This window comes from Xenia sp. Carnegie-2017, unplaced genomic scaffold (genome assembly GCF_021976095.1).
Source record: "Xenia sp. Carnegie-2017 unplaced genomic scaffold, XeniaSp_v1 HiC_scaffold_22, whole genome shotgun sequence".
Classification (NCBI taxonomy): Eukaryota; Metazoa; Cnidaria; class Anthozoa; order Malacalcyonacea; family Xeniidae; genus Xenia; species Xenia sp. Carnegie-2017.
In genome coordinates this window covers 13,044,817-13,071,049 of record NW_025813485.1, presented here as the reverse complement: position 1 = coordinate 13,071,049, position 26,233 = coordinate 13,044,817, and the positions used below count along the sequence as shown (strand labels likewise).

At 35.7% G+C, this 26,233-nt stretch overlaps 5 protein-coding genes across 11 annotated transcripts; 4 read left to right on the top strand and 1 right to left on the bottom strand.

The window, feature by feature from the left end:
• Positions 1 to 454: 454 nt before the first annotated feature.
• LOC124446752 (cytosolic beta-glucosidase-like) lies at positions 455 to 4,438 on the bottom strand. Of its 2 annotated transcripts, none has more exons than XM_046997629.1 (7): positions 4,098 to 4,438; positions 3,387 to 3,606; positions 3,149 to 3,297; positions 2,576 to 2,876; positions 1,962 to 2,143; positions 1,498 to 1,731; positions 455 to 979 (listed from the first exon to the last, which is right to left on the bottom strand). In XM_046997629.1, the coding sequence occupies exons 1-7, from the start codon at positions 4,384 to 4,386 to the stop codon at positions 684 to 686; spliced, it is 1,671 nt and encodes a 556-aa protein (XP_046853585.1). In that variant the 5' UTR covers positions 4,387 to 4,438; the 3' UTR covers positions 455 to 683. The 2 variants fall into 2 exon arrangements, with proteins under 2 accessions (XP_046853585.1, XP_046853586.1); XM_046997630.1 differs by having other exon boundaries at positions 2,606 to 2,876; positions 4,098 to 4,437.
• A 1,495-nt stretch (positions 4,439 to 5,933) lies between these two features.
• On the top strand, positions 5,934 to 13,922 carry LOC124445761. 4 transcript variants are annotated; one of them, XM_046996514.1, is made up of 8 exons: positions 5,934 to 6,126; positions 8,513 to 8,679; positions 9,071 to 9,340; positions 9,459 to 9,524; positions 9,677 to 9,955; positions 10,468 to 10,791; positions 11,852 to 12,025; positions 12,726 to 13,922. In XM_046996514.1, exons 1-8 carry the CDS (start codon positions 6,077 to 6,079, stop codon positions 13,292 to 13,294), a joined length of 1,899 nt encoding a protein of 632 aa, XP_046852470.1. In that variant the 5' UTR covers positions 5,934 to 6,076; the 3' UTR covers positions 13,295 to 13,922. The 4 variants fall into 4 exon arrangements, with proteins under 4 accessions (XP_046852470.1, XP_046852472.1, XP_046852471.1 ...); XM_046996516.1 differs by having other exon boundaries at positions 5,988 to 6,126; positions 8,516 to 8,679; XM_046996515.1 differs by having other exon boundaries at positions 6,091 to 6,253.
• Positions 13,923 to 14,480: 558 nt separating this feature from the next.
• LOC124445760 (probable glycine betaine transporter) lies at positions 14,481 to 19,061 on the top strand. Its single transcript, XM_046996513.1, has 3 exons — positions 14,481 to 15,006; positions 15,441 to 15,932; positions 16,621 to 19,061. Exons 2-3 carry the CDS (start codon positions 15,490 to 15,492, stop codon positions 18,362 to 18,364), a joined length of 2,187 nt encoding a protein of 728 aa, XP_046852469.1. The 5' UTR covers positions 14,481 to 15,006; positions 15,441 to 15,489; the 3' UTR covers positions 18,365 to 19,061.
• A 9-nt stretch (positions 19,062 to 19,070) lies between these two features.
• On the top strand, positions 19,071 to 22,231 carry LOC124445762. 3 transcript variants are annotated; one of them, XM_046996521.1, is made up of 3 exons: positions 19,071 to 19,175; positions 19,619 to 19,712; positions 19,948 to 20,639. In XM_046996521.1, the coding sequence occupies exons 1-3, from the start codon at positions 19,158 to 19,160 to the stop codon at positions 20,427 to 20,429; spliced, it is 594 nt and encodes a 197-aa protein (XP_046852477.1). In that variant the 5' UTR covers positions 19,071 to 19,157; the 3' UTR covers positions 20,430 to 20,639. The 3 variants fall into 3 exon arrangements, with proteins under 3 accessions (XP_046852477.1, XP_046852474.1, XP_046852475.1); XM_046996519.1 differs by having other exon boundaries at positions 19,121 to 19,232; XM_046996518.1 differs by having other exon boundaries at positions 19,090 to 19,175; positions 19,619 to 22,231.
• A 2,682-nt stretch (positions 22,232 to 24,913) lies between these two features.
• Positions 24,914 to 26,080, top strand: LOC124446835. Its single transcript, XM_046997716.1, has 3 exons — positions 24,914 to 25,015; positions 25,112 to 25,253; positions 25,571 to 26,080. The coding sequence occupies exons 2-3, from the start codon at positions 25,141 to 25,143 to the stop codon at positions 25,932 to 25,934; spliced, it is 477 nt and encodes a 158-aa protein (XP_046853672.1). The 5' UTR covers positions 24,914 to 25,015; positions 25,112 to 25,140; the 3' UTR covers positions 25,935 to 26,080.
• The last annotated feature ends 153 nt before the right edge of the window (positions 26,081 to 26,233 follow it).

The window sequence follows — 26,233 nt, the reverse complement described above, 5'->3', positions numbered from 1 at the left end:
TCACTGAGTAAAATAGAAATGTATTTGACAGATATTTCGGCATTCTAAAGAAAATTATGAAAATTCATAAAATGAAGTAATTAGATAAAAAAAGTGTTTTGGACATTCAGACATACCTTGGATAACAGAAAACTTATTAAATAGGCAAAACACAAACGACAACGCATATTTTTGATGCCCAAAATTTTAATCAGTTTTGAAAAACTACTAACACTATTTTTATTCATTTCCCGGAGTGGAAAAAAATACATTTTAGCAAAAGTAGAGCGTGTTAGAATGCCCAGACTGGCCTAGACTCTCCCAACTGTGTCATAGGAAAGTCAAAAGAATTTAGACATATAAACTGTAAAGCGTTAACCTTAAGAAAATTATTACATGCAGCATTAAAATACACTATGTTTTATGCTCGGGGTTTGAAATTTGAATAACAAAATAAGGACAGAAGTGAAATCAATTGCCTGATGACAGAATTCCTTTACGAAACTATATTTTATTTCAGAAAACCTTTTATTCAACGTACATTTTTTCTAGTTTTATTTTAACACCGTTTTTAACCGTTTCATTCTTTCTACAAACATTGTTCTATTACTTGCTTTGATTACGGTCTATAGCTCTTCAAATATGAAATCATTTGTCACGAATGTCATATAGCATTTGTTCTAAATTGCAATGGCTACATATTATTAACTCATGAAAATTGTGCACAGCATTGGCATAAAGAGGGCCATAGAAACAATAGATGTCACGTGAACAGAGAAGGATTCATTCCTGATCTCCGTTGCTCGTACCAGTATGTGAATGTCGGTTGAAGCCTCAGCTGGAAAACCATTGTCGGCGACAATTTTTGCATACACTTTTGTCGAGAACTTAGGAACACGTTTTCTTTCTGGATCACTAAAATTTACCCAGTGTAGCCCAAAACGTTCGTGGTATCCAACATTCCATTCAAAGTCATCCATGAGAGACCAAGCAAAATATCCTGTGATGTAAATATTATAATCAGTCGGCAGTTGCTATCTTTAAATCGCCTAAACTTGAAACTTTTAAGGTTTTTGTAATGATATTTATAATTAATCATTATTAATCATTTAAGAATACAAACAATTATACCATGAAAGTGCTATAACAAAACAGAGTTTTACATTTATGCTGGGGTTAGGTTGTTCCAGTGGCAAATGACAAATGACAGAAAGCATTTTTTAGGTCTTGTATACAAATGTTATTGCCTATAGAGCGTTTCCACTCATTCCTAGGGATCAAAATAAAAAATGGAGAAAGCGGCTATATTGGTGTGCTAAAAACAGAAGAATTTCATTAAGATTTTTTCATTTGGTACACCAACATAGCAGCAGAGATCTGCTACTTGGTGAAAACACTTTGAAATGTAGTTTTTGATAGGTGAAAAAGCTTGAACGTTGTGTTAATTCTTAGCAATAAAGAAATCATTGCCAATTCATGAGTACAAACTTTCTGAAGGTATACAGCTATGAACATCACCTTTAAGATTTACTCCATCAATTTGATAAGACTTTAACGCTTCGCTGATATACTTTATGTAAAATGTGGCTCTTTGATTGTCTTTGAGCTTCGGTTTCCCAAAACGGACATCTTCTCCTATTTCACTCCATCCATTCTCCGTGACATATATTTCAGGATTACCATACTCATTCTTTATATAAGTGAGAAGATTACGAAAACCTTGAGGCACCATATACAGCCATGTTGGTGCTCCTAAAAAAATAAACGTTTGATTAAAAATATAAAAAATACTGAATGACGCTCAGGCGTAGAACAATTAATTGGAAAATGCAAAAGTATACAATTTCAATTCGTATTGTGTTTTACGCCTTTATCAGGCTAATAATTTTAAAAAACATACATGCTCTATGGGATGTATTGTGTTGCTTTGTTACGATTGTTAACTCAACCAAACCCTGTGATATATAATAAATCCCATTAACCTCGAGGCCAAGATTTATTTTTGTACGTATAAAATTCTCCGTCGTTCCAATAGTTCCAATCTACGGCAGAGGCATTCTTGATGTGCAGATTGCCCGCGACGGTTGATGTATAATGATTGAGTCCAAAGAAGTCCCCAGTTTTTTTCAGCATTTTCTTTTCTTCCTGAGTGAACAGTGGTAGTCTGAAAAACACAAAAAGCAAAGTCGAGAGGAGTTTGTGTGACATTACATGCAGAATAAAACAATTCTAACGTAACATACAGAAAATATCAATGTTCAAATTAAAATAATGGTACACAAGAATATTGTATTATACTGAGGTCATATTCAGAACATCAAAACATAATTAACGAGCAAAATATTTATGCATGTTTTGTGAGTTAACAAAGAGAATCGTAGGAGTATTTATGCTCATGCTGGAGATGTAGAAAGATATCTAATGACAGGTATTAGCTCGAAGGTATTTGGCAAAAACTAGGAGCAATAATGTGAAGAGCGCCACTACACCCCATTTGTACCTCTAATTTGCAACCCTCCAGTCTGCCAAGTAATATAAATAGTGACTTGGATGAAGACATGTAGTTAATTACAATTGATACAACTACGAACACTACCTATATGCGCGATTCCCATTTGAACCTAACCTCATTGGCAAACCTTCCAGCCTTGAATGTTTCGCAATAAGAGTTTTCATCATTTCTGGATAGTCGCCATTTACGAAGATGGGGTGAGCGAACCAGCCCAAGAAAAATTGCCTCGCGCGCTCGCACGCATTGAGATGTATCGGTTCTTCTTTCTTGGGAAAATACCAGTCTGCATTAAGAACAATTGAAATTTTCCCCTTTTGTGACTGTCTAAATTCCTTGTCGTAGACATGCCACGTCTTCCCATGGGCTAGCAACATTGTGTGAGCAGCTAATGAAAGCAAGATAAGTAAGGAATATCAGGGTCATGAATAGTAAAGATAGATTATGTATATGCATGTCGCAGTATAGGAGACATACATTAGGGTCACTCCATTGAAATTTTTTGTGCCACGTATATCTTATTGCGCATGTCAGTTAACTAATCAAATATACAGCAGAAGGTTGCACTGTAAAATGGACCAAATGTGCATGTTTGGTCCCTATATTGTGGTAACGTTTAGTCTGTGAATATACAATATTGAAAGAAAGTCTCTATAGTACCGTCATAAACACGTTTCTTTATGCCATGGATACCCGGAGCGTGGAAACCAGTGCCATAACCGAAAACTGCAGCTACCCACGGTTCATTGAGAGTCGCCCAGAGTTTCACCCGATCCCCATAAGTTTTGAAACACAATCTAGCGTAGTCACTGGGGAATGGAAACGAAATATGGATTTGTTTTTCAAACTGACAAGTAAACAGCATCAATGATAAACGTTTGGTATCATACATGCACACCTAAAAATATCGCTGGTTTTTTTATTTAACCATCCGCCTTTGTTTTCCAATGCTTGCGGTAAATCCCAGTGGTACAAAGTCACCATTGGCTGTATACCATTTTTCACTAACTCATCTATCAATTTGTTGTAGTACTCGATTCCTTTCTCATTCACGATATCAGCTGTGCCACTTGGAAGAATGCGAGACCAAGAAATTGAAAATCTGTAGTGGGTAACTCCTATTTGCAACAAGACATTTAATGATTGATCAGAATTCTAGGGTGAACACCAAATTGCATGCGCTATATGGAGCTTACAGCTAATTTTAAGTTTTTTGAAATTTTGTAAATGATGGAGGCAAATAAACCGTATGTGAAAAGTTATTTTTGTATTAATAGTATGCAATCATTGTAATATCGTGTGTAGCAGAATATATGCACTATGACGTAAAGGTCATCCCTTTCACGTTTCTATCAAAAGACGATCCACGGGTCTGGACGTGTTTTTCATCAACAGGATCATAAGATGGTCATGCCATTCAAAAGGTCATACATTTTTCGACTGGAACTTTTCTTGCTCAACAAAAATTTCATGGTAAAATCAAGTGGGAAATTTTCAAAAGAACGGTTGTTCACGTTTAAAGTGAACAAAGATTTTATTGATCCCGAGTATTTAGTTCTCAATAAACTATCACATTTCGTAAGACTCACAAGAAAACATAATCTTATACCAAGCATTTTAAGCATCTTTACATCTTTCTTGTAATTATGATAACTATCACAAGCAACATCTCCACTTTGATTTGCATACACATGTCCTCCTTCATGGGTGTACGTATCCCAAATACTTGGCCCTTTTCCATCTAAGTTCCAAGCCCCTTCAATTTGATAAGCAGAGCTTGCACAGCCCCATGCGAAATCATCAGGAAAAACACCTTTGTGTAATTCTGCTTTGTTCGAAGACAAAAAGCAAAAAAGTAGGTGAGCGACGAAAGACAGATTCTTCAACAACGCCATCATTAACTGTCTTGCAAAATGTCTGTTCGATAAAGTAACATGATATAAGCTTACAAATATAGTCTTACAATTGATATGCCACACAAAATTATCATGTCACTGCACGTTATTGCCTCATTGTCATTGATGAAAAAAAAGCTGTATGCGAGGTGAAGGGGAATGGTACACAACGGATAGAAAGATGTCATAAATAAAAATAACTGCCATTCAAGAATTAGATAATTTAAAAATAGTGTTAAAGTCCATGTTAAATGTTTCATAAATTCTTTGCAAAACTTTATACATGTCACGTATGTTTGTTTGAGATATTTTCTTATCCAAACTAAAACATGTTTTCAAACGTCAAGTGAATTCTGTATTGAGTTGAAAAAAGATTTTTCGGCGAGAAAATGTTTCTTAGGGAAATATAACTGATCAGTTGCATTTTCACGTTTTACTTCTCCGAAAAACTGTTCGAAATAGACACGACAATAAATTTTTGTTGTTAATCGGATCAAATTTTCTTAATCTAATTTTAAATGTAACTTTCAGTGAACAATTCATCATTTTTTCTTTAATGCAGTTTTTCATTCATCTGCGTTCATCACACTAAAGATTCGCATTTTTTTAGTTGTGTTTCATTAAAATAATTTCATTAAAATAAGTAGCTATGATTTCAAGCTCAACATGTTTCATCTCATAGTCCCTCATATAGTAGTCACAGGTCACTACATCTCTAAACACAACTATCAAAATGACATCCTTGTACACGATAGGTAATTGCTCTTCTTTGCGTTTGGCTTTCGTTTCAGTCAATAAGTTTTTTATTATGTAACAATTTAAGCAACAAAGATTATGATAGAATAGTTATCATTCCATTCCGCTAAGAAGATTGAGCATTTAACAAGCAACGTTTTCTTAAAAAAATGAATCATAGCTGTCATTGAAAAACTCCACAGGTATTGGGCATATATGAAACTGATATCTAAAATTATCTCCGATAAACAAAGAAATGAAATATCTGCAAATAATGAACAATGTCATAGAGATCACAACAAACTGTACACGTTGTTATACGCCGAGTTTATCCAACGTGGCAATTGATATTTTTAAAGGAGTGGGCGAGATAATTGTTGTTGGCGTAGTTTGTTGGAAAGCCCTATTTTAATGAGCACGAAAGCATTGAGATTCTTTTTGGCAAGTTGTATGAAGTGTTTCACCCAGAAAGTCACTCCAGAAAACGTTACATAAAATATTCTGAACTTTGCTGAAAATCGTAATCAATAAACTCGTGATATTTGTAAAAAATTCCAAAAATTCCTTAGTAAAAATTGCTGAAACCGATTTTAACACGTATAAATGACTGCACAATGAAACTACGCATATTTGTGCGTGCATCAATTCGTGCATGAACTTTTAATCATCCCTTTAACTAGCCCTTTAACGATGATTCAAAAACTTTAGATACTGAAATCCTTCAAAATAAAAGGCGTGAATTTAGGCGTAACCTAAAATTACGACTAACCAGCAGCAGCAGCTATTGAAACATTTCGAAACACCAGCAGGTGAGCAGGAATCCATTTTACTGTTTCATACGCCCCCCAGCATTTCACATCCGCTAAAATATATTTTATAATGACCCGGAAAACGAGGTGATGATCAATAGTATTCACATTTATTGTTGTATCCACGTCTGGAAGTGATTTTACTATGTATGTTGTTGTCCATCAAAGATTTATTACATCAACAGCATCATAATATCTGGTTAGTAACGTTTCTATGTTCAATTACACATTTGATACATTAGAAATTTTTGAAAACCGTGTGCTTACAAATCAAGTTGACAAATGAGTGTGTAGCGTTGCTCTCGGATTGTTGGTGAAGTTTAGGGGTAAGTGGACTTGTTAAAATATACAATTCTTGTTACAATTTCCTGCACACGATATTTCATCGTCATCGGGTAGCACGTCTCTCTTATCGAGATTTAATGTATCAACAGCCTGATTGCAGTCTAATATCCTTTGCAACTCTACCACAACTGCTTCTTTGACAGTTCAACTGAATACTTTGCGTTATTGCGATTTTACGTTATCAATTTCTCAACATTATTCATCAGTGGTAAATGTAGTTTTGAATTTTCGACATTGAAATTATTGAATTGTAAAAAGACAAAGCTCGTATTTAACGGAAGTTTCGGTATTTAATTCATACGCTTGAGTTGAGAAATCAAATAAATTGTGTATTAAATTTTAAATACTTTGGTGCCGTCATGAAGGTTTGTTATGACAATCAAGGAAAAAGCATGTGTACGTCGACAACAAGCACTACGCTCGGACAATACTTGTTATTTAATTTGTGTGACAGATGTGACAATACACAGGCTCTTGAGCAGTGGCGCGTCATCACGTCACACGTCACTAAAAATTTTAGGTCAACTAGCGAAATACGGTACCATTGAGTGACGGTGCTTTACTACAGTGCAGCTCTAGTGCAGCTACCAATTACTTCCGTGTTTCCCAAATGCGAAAATAATAGTTTTCTAAAGAAATGAATTATGAATATTGAATTTCGAAAATGAACGACGTAGCAGGACTAAACTTTCAGAATCGCTTCTCTACTGTCTAAATAGTTCTAAAATATCATATTAGCCATTGTCCGTCTTTACAGCTTGTGCTTTGGTGCCTGGGTGATAAGATCAAAGATATCAGATATGATACACACTCACCCATTATATAACATAATATTGTAGAGTTACAAGGACTTGAAAACCATGCAACCACCACCACTCCTGTACCAGTCACATTTTAGTTACATGTTCAAAATTGGAAATAGATCAAAGTTACTTTATACTGTTTTACGATGTTTTAATATAAGAAATTGCGAATCTATCGTAATAGACGTGCCAGTGGATCGCTATCATACAATGTGGCATTTAATAGAGCTATAAAATGATTGTCGATAAGCAAATTTCTAAGCATGCTAATTTAAAATATTATCTTACATCATTCTGATTAATAAGCATAAAACATAAACAGCACATATATATTACAATTGCTAAGTATAATTATGAGGTTGCAGGGGAAGAGTGCCCCCCGTTGGAATACGTTTTTCCCCAGGCCAAAAAATAGCTTGGGCGGCCCTGATTATCTAACACGGATATGGATTACAATCACTAAGAATTGACCAACACAACTCAACAGCCTTTTACGTGAAGCACTTAAATATAACGGCGTAAGAAGTTACGTGAGCTATGCATACAAAAGAGTGCGTCATAGTTTCATTTTTAGAAAAAATGGAACTATAATTTTAATTACAGTAACGAAAAATCGAAGCACGGAAGGAAGAAGAAAGGAAGGAAAGAAACAAGAAAAGAAACAAGGAAGCTAGGAAGGAAGAAGGAAGGAAAGGAAAGAAAGAAAGGAAGAAGGAAGGAAAAGAAAAAGAAACAAGGAAAGAAACAAGAAGGAAGGAAGGAGGAAGGAAGGAAGGAAAGAAAAGGAAAGGAAGGGGAAGGAAGGAACCAGGAAAGAAAAGGAAGGAAGAAGGAAGGAAGAAGAAAAGGAAGGGAAGGAAGAAGGGAAGGAAAAGGGAAGGAAGGAAGGAAGGAAGAAGGAAGGAGGAAGAAAAAAAGGAAGGAAGGGAAGGAAGGGAGGAAGGAAGGCAGGAAAGGGAAGAAGGAAGGAAAGAAGGAAGGAAGGAAGGAAGGAAAGGAAGGGAAGGAAGGAAGAAACAAGGAAAGAAACAAGGAAGCTAGGAAGGAAGAAGGAAGGAAGGAAAGAAACAAGGAAAGAAATAAGGAAGCTAGGAAGGAAGAAGAAAGGAAGGAAAGAAACAAGGAAAGAAACAAGGAAGCTTGGAAGGAAGAAGGAAGGAAAAGAATCAAGGAAAAAACAAGGAAGCTAGGAAGGAAGCTAGGAAGGAAGAAGGAAGGAAGGAAAGAAACAAGGAAGCTAGGAAGGAAGGATGAATATAAATATAGCTATAACGTGTATAACAAAGTGCCCTCCCGGCTATTAGCTACCATAGTGCAATAATGACTCCTGCACTTATAAATATAAATTACATATCTTTTAAGCTTTTGCCAAAAGCGAAACATTGGGAAACCTTGTGTGTTTTTGAATTTAACGTATTTTATACCTTTTAATTCTAGCAGACATGGAAAGATGACCAACTCCATGAAATTTTCGATATTGTCCCTGGTTTTACTGTTGTTCTCCTGTTCTAATTGTGACGAAAATTTTTGCTCACGCAAATTTCAAAACAAACCAAAATGCCATCGATATAAAAACAGAGAGCTCTTATCATCGAACAGAACTGGTCAGTTTAAGTTACGTGTACTGACATGCAAAATAATCAGACTTCACGGTTTGAGATAATATTTATAGTATCAGCGACTTGTAATTAAACAAAGGCCAAAAAGACTTGCTTGCCAACTTGACGTTTAAAAATTGAAGAAACTGTTTGACCAAGATATTTGTAGGCTGCAACACAACATTGCTGACCATTTTTATAAGCTAGAAGCCTAGAACACAATGTTGTGTGTGTTATAGTTGGCTAGAGCACAACGTTGTATCCTGTCATGATAATCTCGTCAATTTTTGGTGTGCTTCACTGATACACTCATGAGGAACTTTCATACTTCGTAATACATACATTTCATAAAATCATGAAAATTTTCCGTTCTGACACTTTTTTCTGTTACTTCTAGACTTGAAATGCGTTCATAAATCCAGGCAAAATTTTGATTACGACCTCAACCGTGCTTACAATCTGCATTGCTGCTTTTATTCATATCCGTACTGTCCACGCATCACATGGTTAAAAGATGGGGAAAAAATCAACAATAATGACCTGTTGAGTAACGGCAATACAACACTCAAAATTCAACCTAAAGAAACTTCGCAAGGAAAGTATACATGCATAGCAAGCACACCGTATGGAAAGAATGAAAGTTACAGTTTCAATGTCGCTTTGATATGTAAGTTTGTGTATTTAAAATTGAAAGATATACGTTTATTTTTAAATGAATGTATCATACAGGTTAATTATTTTCTTTTAAAAAATAACCATACTGAAATCTCCTTGCGGTAATTTAGCGTATTGCGAAGAAAGAAACGATAACGGTTGTGAAGTAGACACCAACATCCTAAAAAATCGTACTGGTAAGAAATATTTGGACATGCACTTTTAAATCCACAAGCATTAAACAAAATGCAACTTTGTTTGTTCGACCATATATGTACATCTCTTTTCTTCATCAATGAATTCTGAAAAAATGTATTTTTTTATAACATTAACTGACCACTTTTTTCAGTACCGCTTTACATATACGACGCTACAGCAGAAAACAACGAAGTCGATGAACACCACTATGTTGACCTTGCGTGCTGTTTTTTGGCAAAGCCATATTGCCCAAATATAAAATGGTTTCACAATGATAAGCCTGTTGAGCATAATTCCTTTAGTCAGATCATAAATGGTGGCAATACATTGCGTTTATATGCTAGCCCAAGAACGGAAGGAAAATATACATGTACGGCAACTACACCGTATAATGAATTTATAAGTTACCACATGGCGATTAAGGTTACCAGTAAGTATAATAGAAATTATACGTTTAAGTATAACCATATATTAGTGAGGTTGCGTAGTGATTAAATGTACTCGAAAGCCGAGGAATGTTGAGTATACTATGATTCCCGAAATGTTTTAGAGGCACCATGGTATTAAAATATTAATACAACATTCGAAGCTATAGTGTGTCGTTCACAAGAGCTTAACATCTGCTTTGATTTGAAAACCAAGATAGTCAACTTGGAAATTTCCAAATGGACTTATCCCCATTCTCAAAATTACTTTGTAAAACAAAGATTTGACTGTGATAATGAACTTAAACATTGCTTTGAACAACGAATGAAAACCAAATATATGATTAAATGAGACGATATACATTTTGGACTACTTATATTTTTAGTAAAGACAAGAAAAAATAACATAAATCCCTTTGCCATTCGGGAAGGTGAAGTTCAAAACAGGGATAAGTTAAAGACATAATCCTTTTGCTCTGCCGTCAACAATAACAAGTATGAAAATTTTTGTACTTAGGATCTTGCCAGGGGAATTTTACAGTTCAGACATCACCCGCCAATCGTATCGTTTTTGCAAGAAAAGGAGCTAAAGTAAATCTCCAATGGAATTTTATATGTGACGGTCGTCTGGACTCGCTCACACTTTGGTGTGGGAATGATAGTATAACATTAACTGGAAAAGACAAATATTACAATCTTTCACGGATAAACTTCGACAAAGAGAACACAGTTACGCGGCAGGTTACGATGGCGATCAGTAACTTTCAAAGAAGTGAGAATATCACATGCAAAATATTATTTGAAAACAACCCGTCTGCCACGTTTATGCTTGTTGAAGACGGTAAGCATTATAACCGTATATATAGAAAGGTATTGTCAATCTTCGGCACAAGTGTTGTTTACCAGTCATGCGTTGTTTTACAATTCTTTTTCAATTTCACCAGCAAATATTTTGTTTTGCCGGATGCGTATGAGTGGCGAAAGTGTGGTTGGTACACTCTAAATTTCTAAGTGTACTATGAGCACATAAAACGGTGAAATTCTTGCCTCAGTACGAATACCAAAGAGGTCTTAGTTTACACCTTCTTCGGTGTATATTAACGTTGTACTTGTAAATTTACACTAATTTGGTGTAATTATACTTGGTGTTAATTACTAACTTAGAGCACGACATATTCTGACAAACATGGCGTATCGAGCTGGGAAGGAATATAGCTAAAGATTGTCACACCCGTCAATTTTTGAAAATGTTTATGCAAGATACATTTTTGTTGAACAAAAGCAATACGTAGTACCTAAATTTACGCTATCAAAAAATTTAGTTGAAAGTATCAGTCTTTCACCTTTAGTCTTCACCTTTAGTCTTTGGCAAACTTACACCGGTGTTATTATTTTCAAAAACCGCAGAGCCATTGGCCTTCCCGTAAATCGTGAACGTCGTAGGTAAAACAGTTGAAAAATACCACCCTGTATAGTTTATTAATGCCCTCGGTACGCTTTACAAATAAAATTAAAAAATCAAAAGAAAAACGGCGAAAAGTCAATTTTGACTGACATGTTTAATTATGCGCATGTCACGATGAAAGTAATTCAGGTAGAATTAGTTGGAGACTGGGATGTTGTATTACGAACAGTGAGCAAATATACTGCAAATAAGTAACTAATGCAACCGCAATGTCTTAAACTTTCTGGCTAACTACCAAACGGCAATTTTAGGAAAGGATTTTGCAATATTTATCTAGTGAAATTAGAGGAGTTCAGAGCTCCTTCAATTCGAAACGATAGAATTTTAATGTCCTTATCTAAACGGTTATTAGTAACAACATTCCTGTTTGTCATTCATGGATAAAGTCATGTTCACATGTTGTAATTTTCTCAAAAATTTTGAATTCCTGATTTAGTTTCCGAGCAACCAACACGTGTACTTCACCACAAAACGTTTTTTCAAAAAACCGGAATGTGGATTATGATTGGCGCGCTTTGCGCTGTTATGGTTGCTGCTTTTGTCCTTGTTGTATTTCATCGAAAGAAGCTGAAGAAATACACTCGATTTTTTTACCCTAGAAATGAGCAAGGTAAAGTATAAACTGCAGTCAACATATAGCACAGCGACGTTTCCTGCTTCAACTGCTTGTTTTAGTTTTGTATTTAAATTATTTCCTTAGGCTGATCTTCCAGGTACTGCTAGGCATATTTTTCATTGTGTGTGTGGGGAGGGAGGCTATTGAAGCCACAGATGTTGGCTGCAAATAAATAAGGTTGTCTCTGTTAGGACTACTTTTACTTGTGTATTCACTAGGGTTGCTTTCGTTAGAGCTGACTTCATTTTCTGGTTTTTCTATATTAAAAGCAACTCCAACATGCATGGCCAATTTTATTTGGAGTGCTCTCCTCTAAACTACCTTCGTCAATTGTGGGTTGATAAAGAGCATTTTCATCAGTAATGGGTCTCTCCGTCATCATCAATGAATTGTTTTTGCCGGGGTTGTTTTCACCACATTTAAAAGTTGGCCTTTAACTCGTAATTACATTCTTTCATATAAATTGTGTTTAATTTTGATAAAACTTAAAGCCTGCATATGTATTATTCACATTTGGTCTCGAATTGTTTTTCATTTCGAGAGTTGTTTTAAAGATGTGTATCAGTGTTTGTCTCCTTCATGAAGTAAACAGTTTGAATACACGGAACTCTTATCGTGGAAATTGCAATTAATAAAGGAATTTATTGATGCCAAAAAGAAATCATATTCTACTTTATTTTTAATTCCTATGTAGATGAAACAGCCGCTCTCTTCGACGCATTTATCTCGTATAGTGAGGCGGATGGAGGGAGATTTGTCCGTACGGTTTTAATTCCTTTGTTAGAAGATGAATGCGGTTATAAACTAACTCTACATTTTCGAGATTTCGCCGTTGGCAAGGCGATTGTTGACAGTATTGTTTCCTCAATTTACGATAGTCGTCGAATTGTAACTATCATTACATCGGAGTTTCTCAAAAGCGAATGGTGTAAATTTGAAGTGGATCAAGGATTAAGATGTGCTATCAAGAAACCGAATCGTCTCGTCGTTGTGATGCTACAGGATATACCAAAAAATAAACTACCAAAGTCTCTACGCTCTTTCATGTCGCACGTCACCTATCTGGTATGGGATGATCATAGAAGAAATCAAATGCGTGAAAAACTTAAAAAAGCGTTAGGTCCACCATTGACAAAAGATGAAACAATGGAAGATGAAAGTGAAGATAAAAGTTCTTTGAATGAATCTGAAAACGACTACAGTACCACTAAAAACCGCAAACAGAAAGAATGGGCGAATGACGAAATTGTTGCCGCCGTGTAAACTACTTTTTGTGTACATATATGTGTACATATGTGTACATATGTGTACATATGTGTACAAAAGATATTTATGGAGTTTATGGCGTTACCGTATTTTCACACGTTTTTACGTTTGGTTGATTATGACCAAAATCACGGGGAAGTGTTTTAATAATGGTTCTAAAATGGTCTAAAGTAGACCTTCAGGACAATCTTGCTCACTGCAAAAGCAAGACTGTAGCTGGGGAAAAATGCATGAAAAGTGAATCCTTGAAAGCTAAGAATAAATCAAGGATGTACGTACAGAACAGTTCTTATCAAGACTATTTCCACGCTGCCACCTCATAAGAAAATGTCTCTTAATAGCAGTTGACATATTAACATATATTAACATATATTAACAAAAATTTTAATTCAATGAATCTATATAATCGCGTTTTTATATAACGAAGTAGCGTACTGTTGTTAATGCTATTGAGTACGCTTCTAGCTTCTAGAGAAGTTGCATTTTAGTGTTGATTTATTTATTTTGAAAAACCTATTTAGAGATGATGAGATCATGTAGTCACTTTGTATATATTGTGTATTGTTTGTTGCAGTGTGATATGTATCGTGGTTTTTCATTGAATAAAACATTGGAATGTCGTGGATTTTTATGGGTTACCTTTATTCTTAAGTACTCGTTACCCAGAGTCAAACACACAACATGATTGACATAACGAAACCCACAAAAAAGCCACCGAAATGTAATCCAAACTAGACTGACACATCTTATTTAAACAGAGTATTCCCTTACCAATATCATCCTGAACCCACCTTTGTTCCTCTGAATCCTCAGTTTATGTCTGATTGATGATTAGTCAACATTTATTACTCAAGGAAAGTCTGCGTAATGTATACTAGACCCAATATGGTGAGAATTTTAACCATATTCACCTTGGCATTACTACATCATGCACTCTACATAACAGGAAAAAGATCAAACTGAAACATACTGTGTTTAATACAGTCAACCAATCAAATGGCAGTTGCGTATGAGTAAGAAAGAATGGATAATTATGTAAACATCTCTTTATACATTTCCTGCAGTAAAATTTATTCCACGATAAGATGGAAATGGTGAAAAAAATTAAAACACGAGAAATTAGCACATTGTGCGAAAAAGAAAATTGCAAGAATGTAAAAATTAGAAAATTTTAATGAGTCTTGAGACTTGAGAGCAAAAGGAAAAATTTGGAAAACGAATATTTTTCATTCATTAAATTATAATGAGATGGTTTTTCCAAGATGTCCAAGGTGGTAATATTAAACATTGTCCGCAGTTTTCCTTTTTTGTGAATTGGGTTTCATTTTATTTAGTGATTGTTTGAGATCTGCTGAGTTTCAACGGTAACAAGAAAAGCTGTCATCAGTTTTCAAACGAGCAAATCACTGAGGACATCAGAAAGAAGCCATGTTTTAGCACAAAACAATTCATCAAATGAACATTTTTTATCACATGTATCAACAAGCTTAACATAAAATTTCGTCTTGCCTGATTTTCTTGCAATTAATCAAATGAAATAAAGAAGTGAAGGAGGGATTTGCATGAGAGACGCGTTAATTACTATGATTCAGGAGATTCGTTCTGATCGCAGAGGTCTAATGTTGACATCGGTATCATTTTCAATTTATGGCGTTGAGAAATGATTCAAACAAATCAATCGCGTTTTTCGTCATCACAAGATATCTTAGGTATGATACGGGAGGAGGGGACATATTAGAGAACGGACAACAATATCTTGAAAAACTTTGTTCATGCAAAAAATTTCTTGCTTGCAGAGACTTCGTAGTCTAGCTCCATCCCGTTGGCGTATGAAATTCTCGTGCCAGATCACAACAGAGTCACGCTCTTGCAAATATTTTTTTTACTGGCATTGCATCACAAGCCATTTCTAGGCAATGGTCATGAAGTATTACTTACAAGCCATATATCAACAATTTTTATAATATACGTCCAAGAATTTTAAGTGTTCACCTATAGTTGAGGCTGGAAAGGTACATAAGTGAGCCTGATGTTATACCCATAACAAATAATATCAAATGTAAACAAAGTGAAAGGTCATAGTTCAGTTTGTTCTCGTCTCGATGCATGTCCACATGATAATCATCGATGTATTTTCATTTAGTGTTGCGTACTCGATTAAAAGCAGTTGATTTCACAAGCACAGAGACACAATGGAAAAATCGGGAAAAGATAGTGCTCAAGTTAAATGTCATTCGTTTGAAACAAACCTTGGGCCGCTAAGAATAAGTATCAATCCAGTTGTTACCATTCTATCGGCGCTAATTATATGGATCTTTGTTATCTTTTGCATGGTCGAACCTGGGGCGACAATCGAGACTATGACTTCGACGAAAAAGTGGATCTCGAGTACCTCAACTTGGTTTTATATAGGAACAAAAAACATCTGGACGTTGTTCATAGCTTTTATTTTTATTTCAAAATATGGGAAGATCAAGTTAGGTAAAGACGACGATAAACCTGAATTCAGTGATCTGACCTATTTTACGATGCTTTTCGCTGCTGGTATGGGAATTGGCTTGTTCTATTATGGCGTTGCAGAGCCTGTGCTTCACTACGAAAGGAATGCATCGTACATAAACCGTTATTGGGGAAGGTATGTTTTGCCACAAATGTTTTATGGAGACATTATGTGGTAGAGAAATGTTTACTGCCACGATAAGTTGGTTTCAATAAGGGATTTATACATATTATTATAATGTTGGTAATCAAGTAAACATTTTTACTTATATGCTCACAATCATGGTATACATACCCTTTCCCCCGAAATTATTCAAAAACATTGCACAATAATCACTTGCAACTCTTCACTTTTTTTGAACAAAGAGTTTGGTTTATTTAACGAAAAATTCATCGTATTCCCGTAATCCAATGTACCAACTGTGACTCCATGACAAACAAAAACACTCGTAGTCAATACTATCCCTCCAGGAGCGATCTTCGACTGTTTCTATTACTTTAAAATTTCAACAATGTGATAGATTGATTTGCTTGCCACAATCGATACAGTTCAAGAATAGAAAATAACCCCCCAGGTTGTATCAAGAATTGCCATCCTTCACTAGTATGAAGTAAGCTGTATTCTAAACGATGTAATTGAATAATCGAGCAAAAGATTTACTTGCATAAAAAATAAAAACTAAAATTTGGCACTTTTCTCAGTTTCTTCCAGTGTTCGGTTGTAGTAAGAAGATGAAATTAACTGATATACGTTATTTTTAATATTTTTTACTGACTTACCCCAACTTTTCTTAGGTTTTTTGTTCTTTTGCAATACTCCACAGGTATAGCGACAATCAGAAGTCACAAGACGCAATGAATATCACACTGTTTCATTGGGGAATCCATGCTTGGATAGTGTATGTTATAGTTGCCTTACTCTTGGCTCTAGTCTCCCATCGACACGGTAGACCAATGACAATACGATCTTGTTTCTATCCTTTGATTGGTAATCACGTATACAGTGTGATTGGTGATCTGATCGATACATTGTCTGTTGTTGCTACGATGTTTGGTGTGTGCACTAGTCTGGGGCTTGGTGTCATAACGCTAAGCAGTGGATTACATCGTCTGTCGAGTTCCATTGACGAAAGCAACAACACAACGCATGTCGTCATCATTTGGGTCATCACAGCAATTGCAACTGTGTCAGTTGTCTCGGGTTTGAAAATCGGTATTCGACGACTTAGCGAGATATGTTTCGCCCTCGGAATGTTTCTTATGCTTTTTGTATTCTTTCATGGAAACACTTGGTACTATCTTAACGTCTACGTCCAGAGTATCGGCTACTACTTTCAACATGTCATCGAAACGAGTTTTCACACAGAGGCTTTCGCTCAAGAAGGTAATGCCCCGGATGGTAAAGAGAATTCAAAATGGATGGAATCATGGACGATATTCTACTGGGGATGGTGGATTTCCTGGTCACCGTACGTTGGAATGTTTATTGCAAAGATTTCTCGGGGCAGAACCATCAGGAACTTTTTGATGTACACAATGACGGCACCTGTTTTTTATAGTTTCCTCTGGTTCAGTATCTTTGGAGCAGCTGGTTTGACAATGGAGAGGGAAGCAGAGATCGCAGGTGTTAATTGCTCCTGGTTACACGGTGGTAAGGAGTCAGAAGAATCGTATCAAGGCATGTATCGGCTGTCATGTCGTGCAAGTTCTCAGATGTTTTTCGATCTAATGCAAAGTTTCAACGACAGACTAACACCGTTTCTTTACGTCATCTCCATCATAAGTATAACATTGTATTTCGTGACTAGTTCCGACAGTGGATCACTGGTAATCGATTGCCTGTCAGCCAATGGCAGCCCCGATCCCCCTGTTCTCCAACGCGTTTTTTGGGCTTTGACAGAAGGAGCATGCGCAACAGGATTACTTGTGGCTGGCGGGTCCGATGCATTAACTGCTCTCCAAACGGTTTCCATTGCGGCGGGATTGCCTTATACAGTTGTAATTTGCTTCATGTGCGTTTCACTGTGGAAAGCTTTAAAACACGATGATAAGAGATCACATAAAAACGAGGTTGAGTTCAACAGTGGCTTATTTCGATTGTTTACATCTCCCTTCAACGTGAGCAAGTTTGTTGACCTCTTCATTGCCTTAACATTTCCATGGTTACCAGCTGGTCGTGCTGCATCGAAGACACGCGACAAGTACATGTACATGCCTATGACTGTTATGGCGATCATGTTCTACACTGTACTAACCTTACTCATCTTACAGATAGCTGAGAAGGACATTGTTTACATAGCATGTGTCGTACTTATGGGATATTTTGCTTATGTTGCTTCACAACGTGTTGAAATTCGACAAGTATGTCGTATTGATGGAAACGTGCTGGAAGACTTTCTCGTGGTAATGTTCCTTCATCCGTTTGCCGTTGACCAAATGAATAAACAGGTGGTGTTGAAGCGCGCTTTAAATGGAGAAAATGAAGGAGTGCGCTTAGATGAGTTTAAAAGAAATTCAGAAGAAATTCAAGAAAATGAGACAGTTTCTGAACATGCGTCAAATGGATGAAAACTAAAAGCATAAACAATTTATGATTTCGTAAGCACTTCTTGAAAAATTTAAAGTTGAATCATGAAATAAAGGTATATGTAGGGTTGAAATAAAACAAACAATGATTACATTGAACCATTAAAGAACAATTTTAAGCATTTTTATGAAAGTCGGAAGAGATATAAAACATTTCAATTCTAAAGACAAGCAGTAACTCCTTTACAACATACAGTAAACAACGTTGTTCTTGATTCTTGTTTTGTTAACAATTGCTTCTATAGAACGTTTGAAACCCATTAATATCCTCAATTTATTCAATGACGTAGCTAGAGAGGGCGGAGCCCACCCCCGACAAAATTCCTGTCCCACTAAAATATTATGTTTCACGTACAATAGAACGTTCAAATGACAGTCATGGCCAACCTTCCCTGTTTATAATCCTCCCTTCGCAAAATATCCAGGCTACACTGACCTCTGATTTGGTTTATTGATCTTTATGCTTTACTGTTGTAAAACTTGTATACACTCACTCAAAGCATTCAGAACGCTCCAAAAATCTGTACACGTTTTCATAAATTCTCATTCTGCACATGCATGTGCTTTTTTTTGAGAGACAGCCCCAGAAGAGTCCTTTTATTTAGCCACCTGTAAATACATAAATGGAAAATGATAACTAATTTTCTCTTTTGTCAATAAACAAAGCAAAGCTAAAAAATTTGCAGGTCTTCTTTGTTGGTGTTCTTGATGTTCGTGCAAACACTCAATTAAATGGAGAAGGTTTAAAAAAATTGTTTACAAATAGGTTTCTTCCATGGCTTATAAATGCAAGGTAAGACCTTTTGAAACTTATGAATTTTGTTTGCAATACTTACTTGAAAAATGCAAGGTAAGACTTCTTCAAACACATGAACTTGCTTGCAATAATTACGCAGTAAATACAAGGTAAGGCTTCTAAAAAACATGAATTTATTTGCAATGATTACTAAGTAGTAAATGCAATGTAAGACTTATTAAGGAGTTGGATTGATAATCAATATTAAAAAATAATGTGCAGTCTAGACAAAACTATTTCCAAGTAGTAAACGGCCGAAAGACCATCATATTATACTATATAAATTACATTTACTTTCATATACCTGGAAAATCTATACTTAATACATGCAACATCTTTATTACATGTGTAGATGATAGCAACATCTCTCATACTATGAATTACACAACACTCTCCTCATTCATCGTGCCAAAAAAAAACTGTGTTTCTTTGATTGTTAGCGCGGAAAATTCTTAGTTCTTGTGGTCATATCTCTCGCAATATTGAACATCCAAGTAACACAGCGAATATTCATGTTAATGAGTAGTGAAGTGGGTGAGTATTATTGACTTTTACCACAGGATTCAAATATAGACGGAAAACTTTTAAAAAGGTTAGCTAAACTGGCCTTCAAGTTCACGAATATATCTCTTAGGAACATCACCTTTTGTTTATTAGAAGGCATGCTTCCCCCTGCTTGTACATAATTCGTATGATATATTGCTTTTGATGTTCTTTTTACCTTCTTCCATTGTTCAACTTTAAAATGCGTTGTATTTTATTTACACAGATAAAATGCCAACTGAACAATTTCATAAGGTGGCTGACAAGACAGAACGTGTCCTTTACAAAAAAGTAAATGTTCGAACAAAATTAAAACAGAAAAAGGAAAGGAAGATACTGCATCCAGCATCACCTGCTTTTCAATCTTTCAACGAGATGATACGCGATGACAAATGGAGCACTCCCCGAAAATACTTTCCATTGGAGACAAAATGTCCGTACATCGGAGCGAGAAAACCCGAAGCATTTAAGGACCAATCGAGACTTTCCTTGGAATCAAAATGCCAAATGCATCAGCAAACTCTTGAAGATTGCATCGAAAGTATAAGATATTTTGGAAAGCCTAAAGAAATTCAAGAATTAAAATGTAATAAGAAGAAAAAAGCCAACATTTGCATGGTAGTAAAAATAGCGACATCTTGGGAGATTTTGATGTTCGATGCAACCCAAACGTCTGTCACGGTGACTACATACATCTTGGATTGCTAGGAAATCTCACAGGAGTAACAGATAATTGGATGATGATTGCTGATACAAATCATCTTAAAAAACTCCTGCGAGAACATATCTTCACTTCAAAGTTTGGCTCCAGTTTTGCTTTACTTCAGTGCAGAAAGATGGGTTTATATCAAGTCCTCGCATTGCCTAAAACTCTACAATCAAGGCCTTCCTTAAAATCAAAGAGAAGAAAAATAAAAATGAATTTCAACATCATAGTCGAAGATTCGCTGTCACGCGCCCATTTCTTTCGAGCACTATGGAAATCTGCATCAACTCTCAGGAATATTGTTTACAACAACTCAATACCAGCCACAGTGTTGGATTTTGAAATGTTTCAGGCTCACGATAATGGAACAGGAAAGAACGTACAACGTTTGTTTTCTGGTAAAAAACACTGGGAGAAGAAGGAAGACAGAATTGGCGTTGGAGATTTTTTTACATTTTTAAAAATACATGGTTACACAACGGTATTTCAAGAAGACAATTGCTGGTATGACAAATGGGGTAGTCTTTTGGACTTAAGACGCAGGGATCGAGTAAAAGATCATGAAGAAAGAAATTTATTGTGGAGAGATTTCGTGCAGTTGCTGAAACGGACAAATGTAAGCAAGGCAATCGACGATTTTGGCGTAACTTTTCTTGCATGTTCCGCTTATGCATATCTTCAAGCAACAAATATTTACAACTCACGACGTTTTCCAAATGCATGCTTTGCAGGCCAGCACATATCTTCTCTCTTTCTGAACTATGTGGAACATTTTATGACGTTGAACGACAACGCTGCTACGCCATATTTTTCTTACACACATGTTAGCACGTCCCATGAGCCAATAGGAAGACGGATTGCAAACGATGACGTTACTTTATCCAAGCTACTACACAAAGCAGCGTTTTTAAAGAATACATTGACGATATTTTTATCAAACCATGGAAGTAAATCTACAGAATTTGCATCGTATTCTACACAAGGAAAACGGGAGATTTTTCGACCATTCATGTTTCTTATCATACCACATAAAGTTGGGCGAAACTTTGACGCAGAAATTTTAAATGCTTTAGTTGTTAATCAGAAGCGTTTGGTAGGTCTTCAAGATCTTGGCGAGGCTTTGAAAGCTTATGTTAGTCCATTAATTGGTTCACCAGAAGGCTTTTTAGTCAAATATCTATAAATAGGACTTGTGAGCATCTTGATTTAGATGCCAAAGTTTTGTGCTTATGTGACAGCAATTCAAACAACAAAACGTCGTATAATGAACGTCAGAATTCACATTAGGTGCCATACAAGACGATGGGAGTGGAAGAGCTCTATCTACCTACAACATATCTGGAAAGATTTTGAATTAATCCAAAGAGGCCATCAAATTCCAACTTTCATTTACTAAAGTTTAAACAACTGATTAACACTTTACAGTGATACTTGATGTTGGGGTCTAATTTCAGATAAACTATAACGGGGTATATCTGATTGATGACTCATCAGAAAAGTTTTTTTAACAAATAAAAACGGCAAGGCTGATGCCAATGTCAAATCCAACATCGTATGTAGTACAAACGAACGGTATTTACGCAAAAAGGTAAAATTATTTCATAGAAAAGTTTTTTTCAAAATCTGACCATCGAGGTTGTAAAATCTTTACACTTTACAACATAAATTCCTGGACGGGAAAATGAACTATTTAAGTTATAAACGTATATTCTCAGTCAGCAACGTAATGGTATTTTACTTTCAATCCAGGAAAGCGAGCACTGATTGCGCAAGCTTCCGAAATAGATCAAAATCTTTGTTTAAACATTGTTATTTTTTTACTGTGTACATAATTTTAGTGAATGTGTCCTTTGTGGATGAACACTGTCCGATATTGTTAGAGAAGTTAGAGTAATTTGGCAAGCTGTTTTTGAAAGTGAACTTTGATTGTTTCGCCTGCTTGCTTTATTATTTTCATACACTCAAAAAAGCAATCACATTCAAATCAAACTGTAATAGCTTCTTTTTGGAAACGACCTATCTACAATAACCTCGCAAAAGCGTAATTAACTCTCTTCATGCTCAATTTTGCCAAAAATACTACATAAAAAGTCATCCCCAGTTAACTCAGCGTTTACGCTTTCTCCCATGACAACTCAGGAAATGAAGAAAATTGCCTCGTCGGATACTTTCGAAATGGTGGTCAGTAATTTCAAACAAAAAACTATAGGGGTCAGTTTCCTCTATTTCTTGTACGGACTAAATGGCAGACAAAGATGCATAGCGCAAAACCCATCAAGATGATCTTGTGGGTGTTAGTATTGAACAAACTTGTTTACTAATCTCATGGGATTTCCTAACAATAAGTTCGATGACGTTCGCCAACGTCGGCTAAATCACACAATGGCACAGACAAAATACTTTTGTTTAGGACCTTTAAGACGTCCAACATGGCCGACGTGAAAAAATAATACCTGTGATATCACTAATCACAGTACAAATATAACCCAATTACTATAGAAACATTAATTTATAGATGGAACTCATGGAAGATCAATATAAGTAATTGTCACACTTACTGCTTTAAAAGTTGTACAACTGTACAAGGTAGCTGAAGGTAAAGAGACGATAGCATCATCATTCAGTAAACTCCCGATAAACTCCTCACTGAACGTCAATGAACCAACTTTTATTTACCATGTCAAACAGCGAACAATAGGCTTTCGTCTTTTTCTGTAAACTGCGATTTCAAAAGTCTTGTTAGAGTAATAGCGACGCTGCTGTGTAGATAAAAAATTCTAAAAGCAAAATGAATGACATTATCTCAAATGAGAATCAGAGACGTAGACTGCCCGCATTTTCAGTTCTGCAATGCTAGTTTCTCTCTTTACTCACTGTAAAAACAACAGACTTCTAAAGAATATAATATGCAAATCAGAAAAATACAAAGCCTAGTTTTTTTTGGAGAGATAAGCATAAGTGCAACACCTTGACTTACGTATAAGGTAGAAGAAAAAATAAAATAAAAGAAAAATTGAAAACAATTCATAATCATTTCGTTATAATTATGTTGTTATGAATATGCTAGAAATGTATGTTGTTCAATTACTGTATGAAAATATTTACACAGCTAGACCCAGCTTGGGGACTGCTTGAGCAATCTTACTGTGAATATTCAGAGTTGTTTCCTCGAGCATATTGATCAATATTCCAAAACATTTGTTGGGAAATTCACCCATGGGACGTGAGTCCTCCATCCAAATGTAATGATAGATAAAAAAAGAAACACACCACATACAACATACTTTCAAGCTGACAATAAATCGCGATGACTTTTTATTGCCACCTCGAAAATGACCGCTGAGCAGAGTGAAAAAACTTACTTTTCAACAAATTTCTTTTCTCTTCATATTAAGTATGTGAGAGTAATAACGATGAATAAACAGCTCGCTATTCCAAAAGCAATGGGTATACTCATCCACGATAACATGCTTTATTGGTTTAACCGGATTCATACAAGGTTATAGCGTGCTGTGAACGGCAGACGAGCGGAATGTTACTGGAGACTCGAACTGTTAAAAGAAATTAGCCATCAACCAAGATTCTTGGTTTGCAAGCTAATTCATAATCGCCATTTCGGATGATTTTAACAAAGGAATTTTTAATATTTACAATGAAAATGTAATCCAGCATGGCGAACAATCCATTGTTCTATCACACCCAGGGAATTTTGTACCACATCTATAGAAATAATTTAATTATTTCTTTGTAGTAGGTACAAGAATAGAAATCGTACTTTCTGCATGAGATAATTGCTAATTCTCAACGATACTGCGCAAGTATGCAGCAAGCTTTTCTCATTTAACGGTTCGCTGTTTGTCAAATTCAAATTCGACTTTGAAGTCAGTACAAAGAACGTGGTTACTAATGATCATGCATTCAAAAATGAATTAAAATTTAACGTACATATATAGCTTCTTTTCTATTGGTACAATGGTTAGCACATCGTTGAACATCAGCATTCTTGGTTTTCATGTGTGCCTCATAGGAATAGCCAACAAAGAAAGGGCATTCACCATGTCGCCCAATAACAATAAAATCTTATTATAGTCTTTTGTAAGGAGTCCACCAGCATGGCGCATATGAAAACCACCAACAGGGAAAAAACCATGTAGTACAAGCACCTGACAAATAGGAACGCTGAGATGGCCAACTACAGTCAGTGAATCTAATGAAAGTCAACATCGAGGTTATACAGCCAAGCAGTCTTACAGTTTATATAATTCAAGTTTTATATGTAGAATACATTTCAGTTCAATAGGCTGCTACAACCATTCCCGAAGGAGTCAAAGGACAAAGAGATTTCGACCGTGACGTAATAAGCAACCCACCCAAGGCAGATTTTTCATTTTTCTGTTGAAACCGAGCGCATAAGAGTAATCCCACGCTTACGAACAAGTGCAAATGTTGTGGTTTCATAAATCGCGAGAATGCAATATCGGCGAGTGAAAAGCTAACTATAGCTGTCGTCAGTAGATATTAGCAAATACATACATGCTTAAAAACGTGAAGGTTTTCTAATTTCGTTCATTTAACGACAACTCTACCGGTGAGCTTAAACTCAAGAACAAAAATTAACGATGTTACCTCAACTGTTCCATAAAAAGGTTTGAAGATTCGGTTGACGGTATACAATTTTTTTTAGAGCCCAGATCACTGTTTTCACCCACGGCAATGGCGATAAATTCTTGGGAAATAATTACAATCATGGTAGGCTGTTTTACTGGCGTCATGATGATTTCAACGTTTTGTGTCATAGCCCATGCATTTCATCAATTTAAATTTAGGTATTTATATTAGTATGACGATGATGCTATGATTTGCTAGTGATTTAACTAAAAAACACTGCACAAACGGAGCTCGGTCGTGTCGATTTTGTCAAACCAAGATCTTAGACTTCTTCGCTTTATTCTACTTAAAATTCCTACCATCATCACCATAGTTATATCGATAAAACTTTGACGTACAAATTGGTCGTTTAGAAATACATTACAATTGATCCAATAAAATCAACACGGCTAAAATTTTTTTCAATATCTAAGTACCATATGCCTCTCACAGCTATATTTTTTTCAACAAACTGCAAGAAGCTCTTAATTTTTAGCTCAAGTTCACCGTACAGATTGGCATATTGGAAAAGAAAAACCTCAGGAAATAGTGATGACATAAATATCACTCCCATTGCAAACAGTCAACAATTGATTGAGAAAGAAAACGGCCGGGAATTGGCCGCGATAAGCGAACAAGAATCTCGCCGCATACTGGAAAGAACTTCAAGTTTTGAATATTGGTGGGAAGATAATCCTTCAACATCCATATGCCAGTTTCATACCCTGCCTCTCTCGAGCGCTCGAAAAAAGTCAACAAGCATCACGGACGATGGACCAAGTAGAATGAACGCTGCATCGTGGCCGAATACGATAGACAAATATGCTGAATACGGAACTAGTACTTTTGGACGGAACTAGTACTTTTAGATTAGAACCTCATTCGGGTTCTAATACAATAAAATTACGCAGCAATAAAATGAAATTAGGTGAAAAGACTTTAGATATTGCTCAATGTAATGCAAATGTATAAAAACGTCTAACAAATAAAAATTATTAGTCAAAAATTGCGTAATTTTCACATAACATCATCAAAGTCAATTGAGCTGAAAACCATGCAAAGTGCATCAAGAGATAGCCTTCAGTCAGTTAAAAATTGTTCAGTAGAATTCTGCCACAAAACACGCATGTTTGTGAAACTTTAAACTTGTGCAATAATT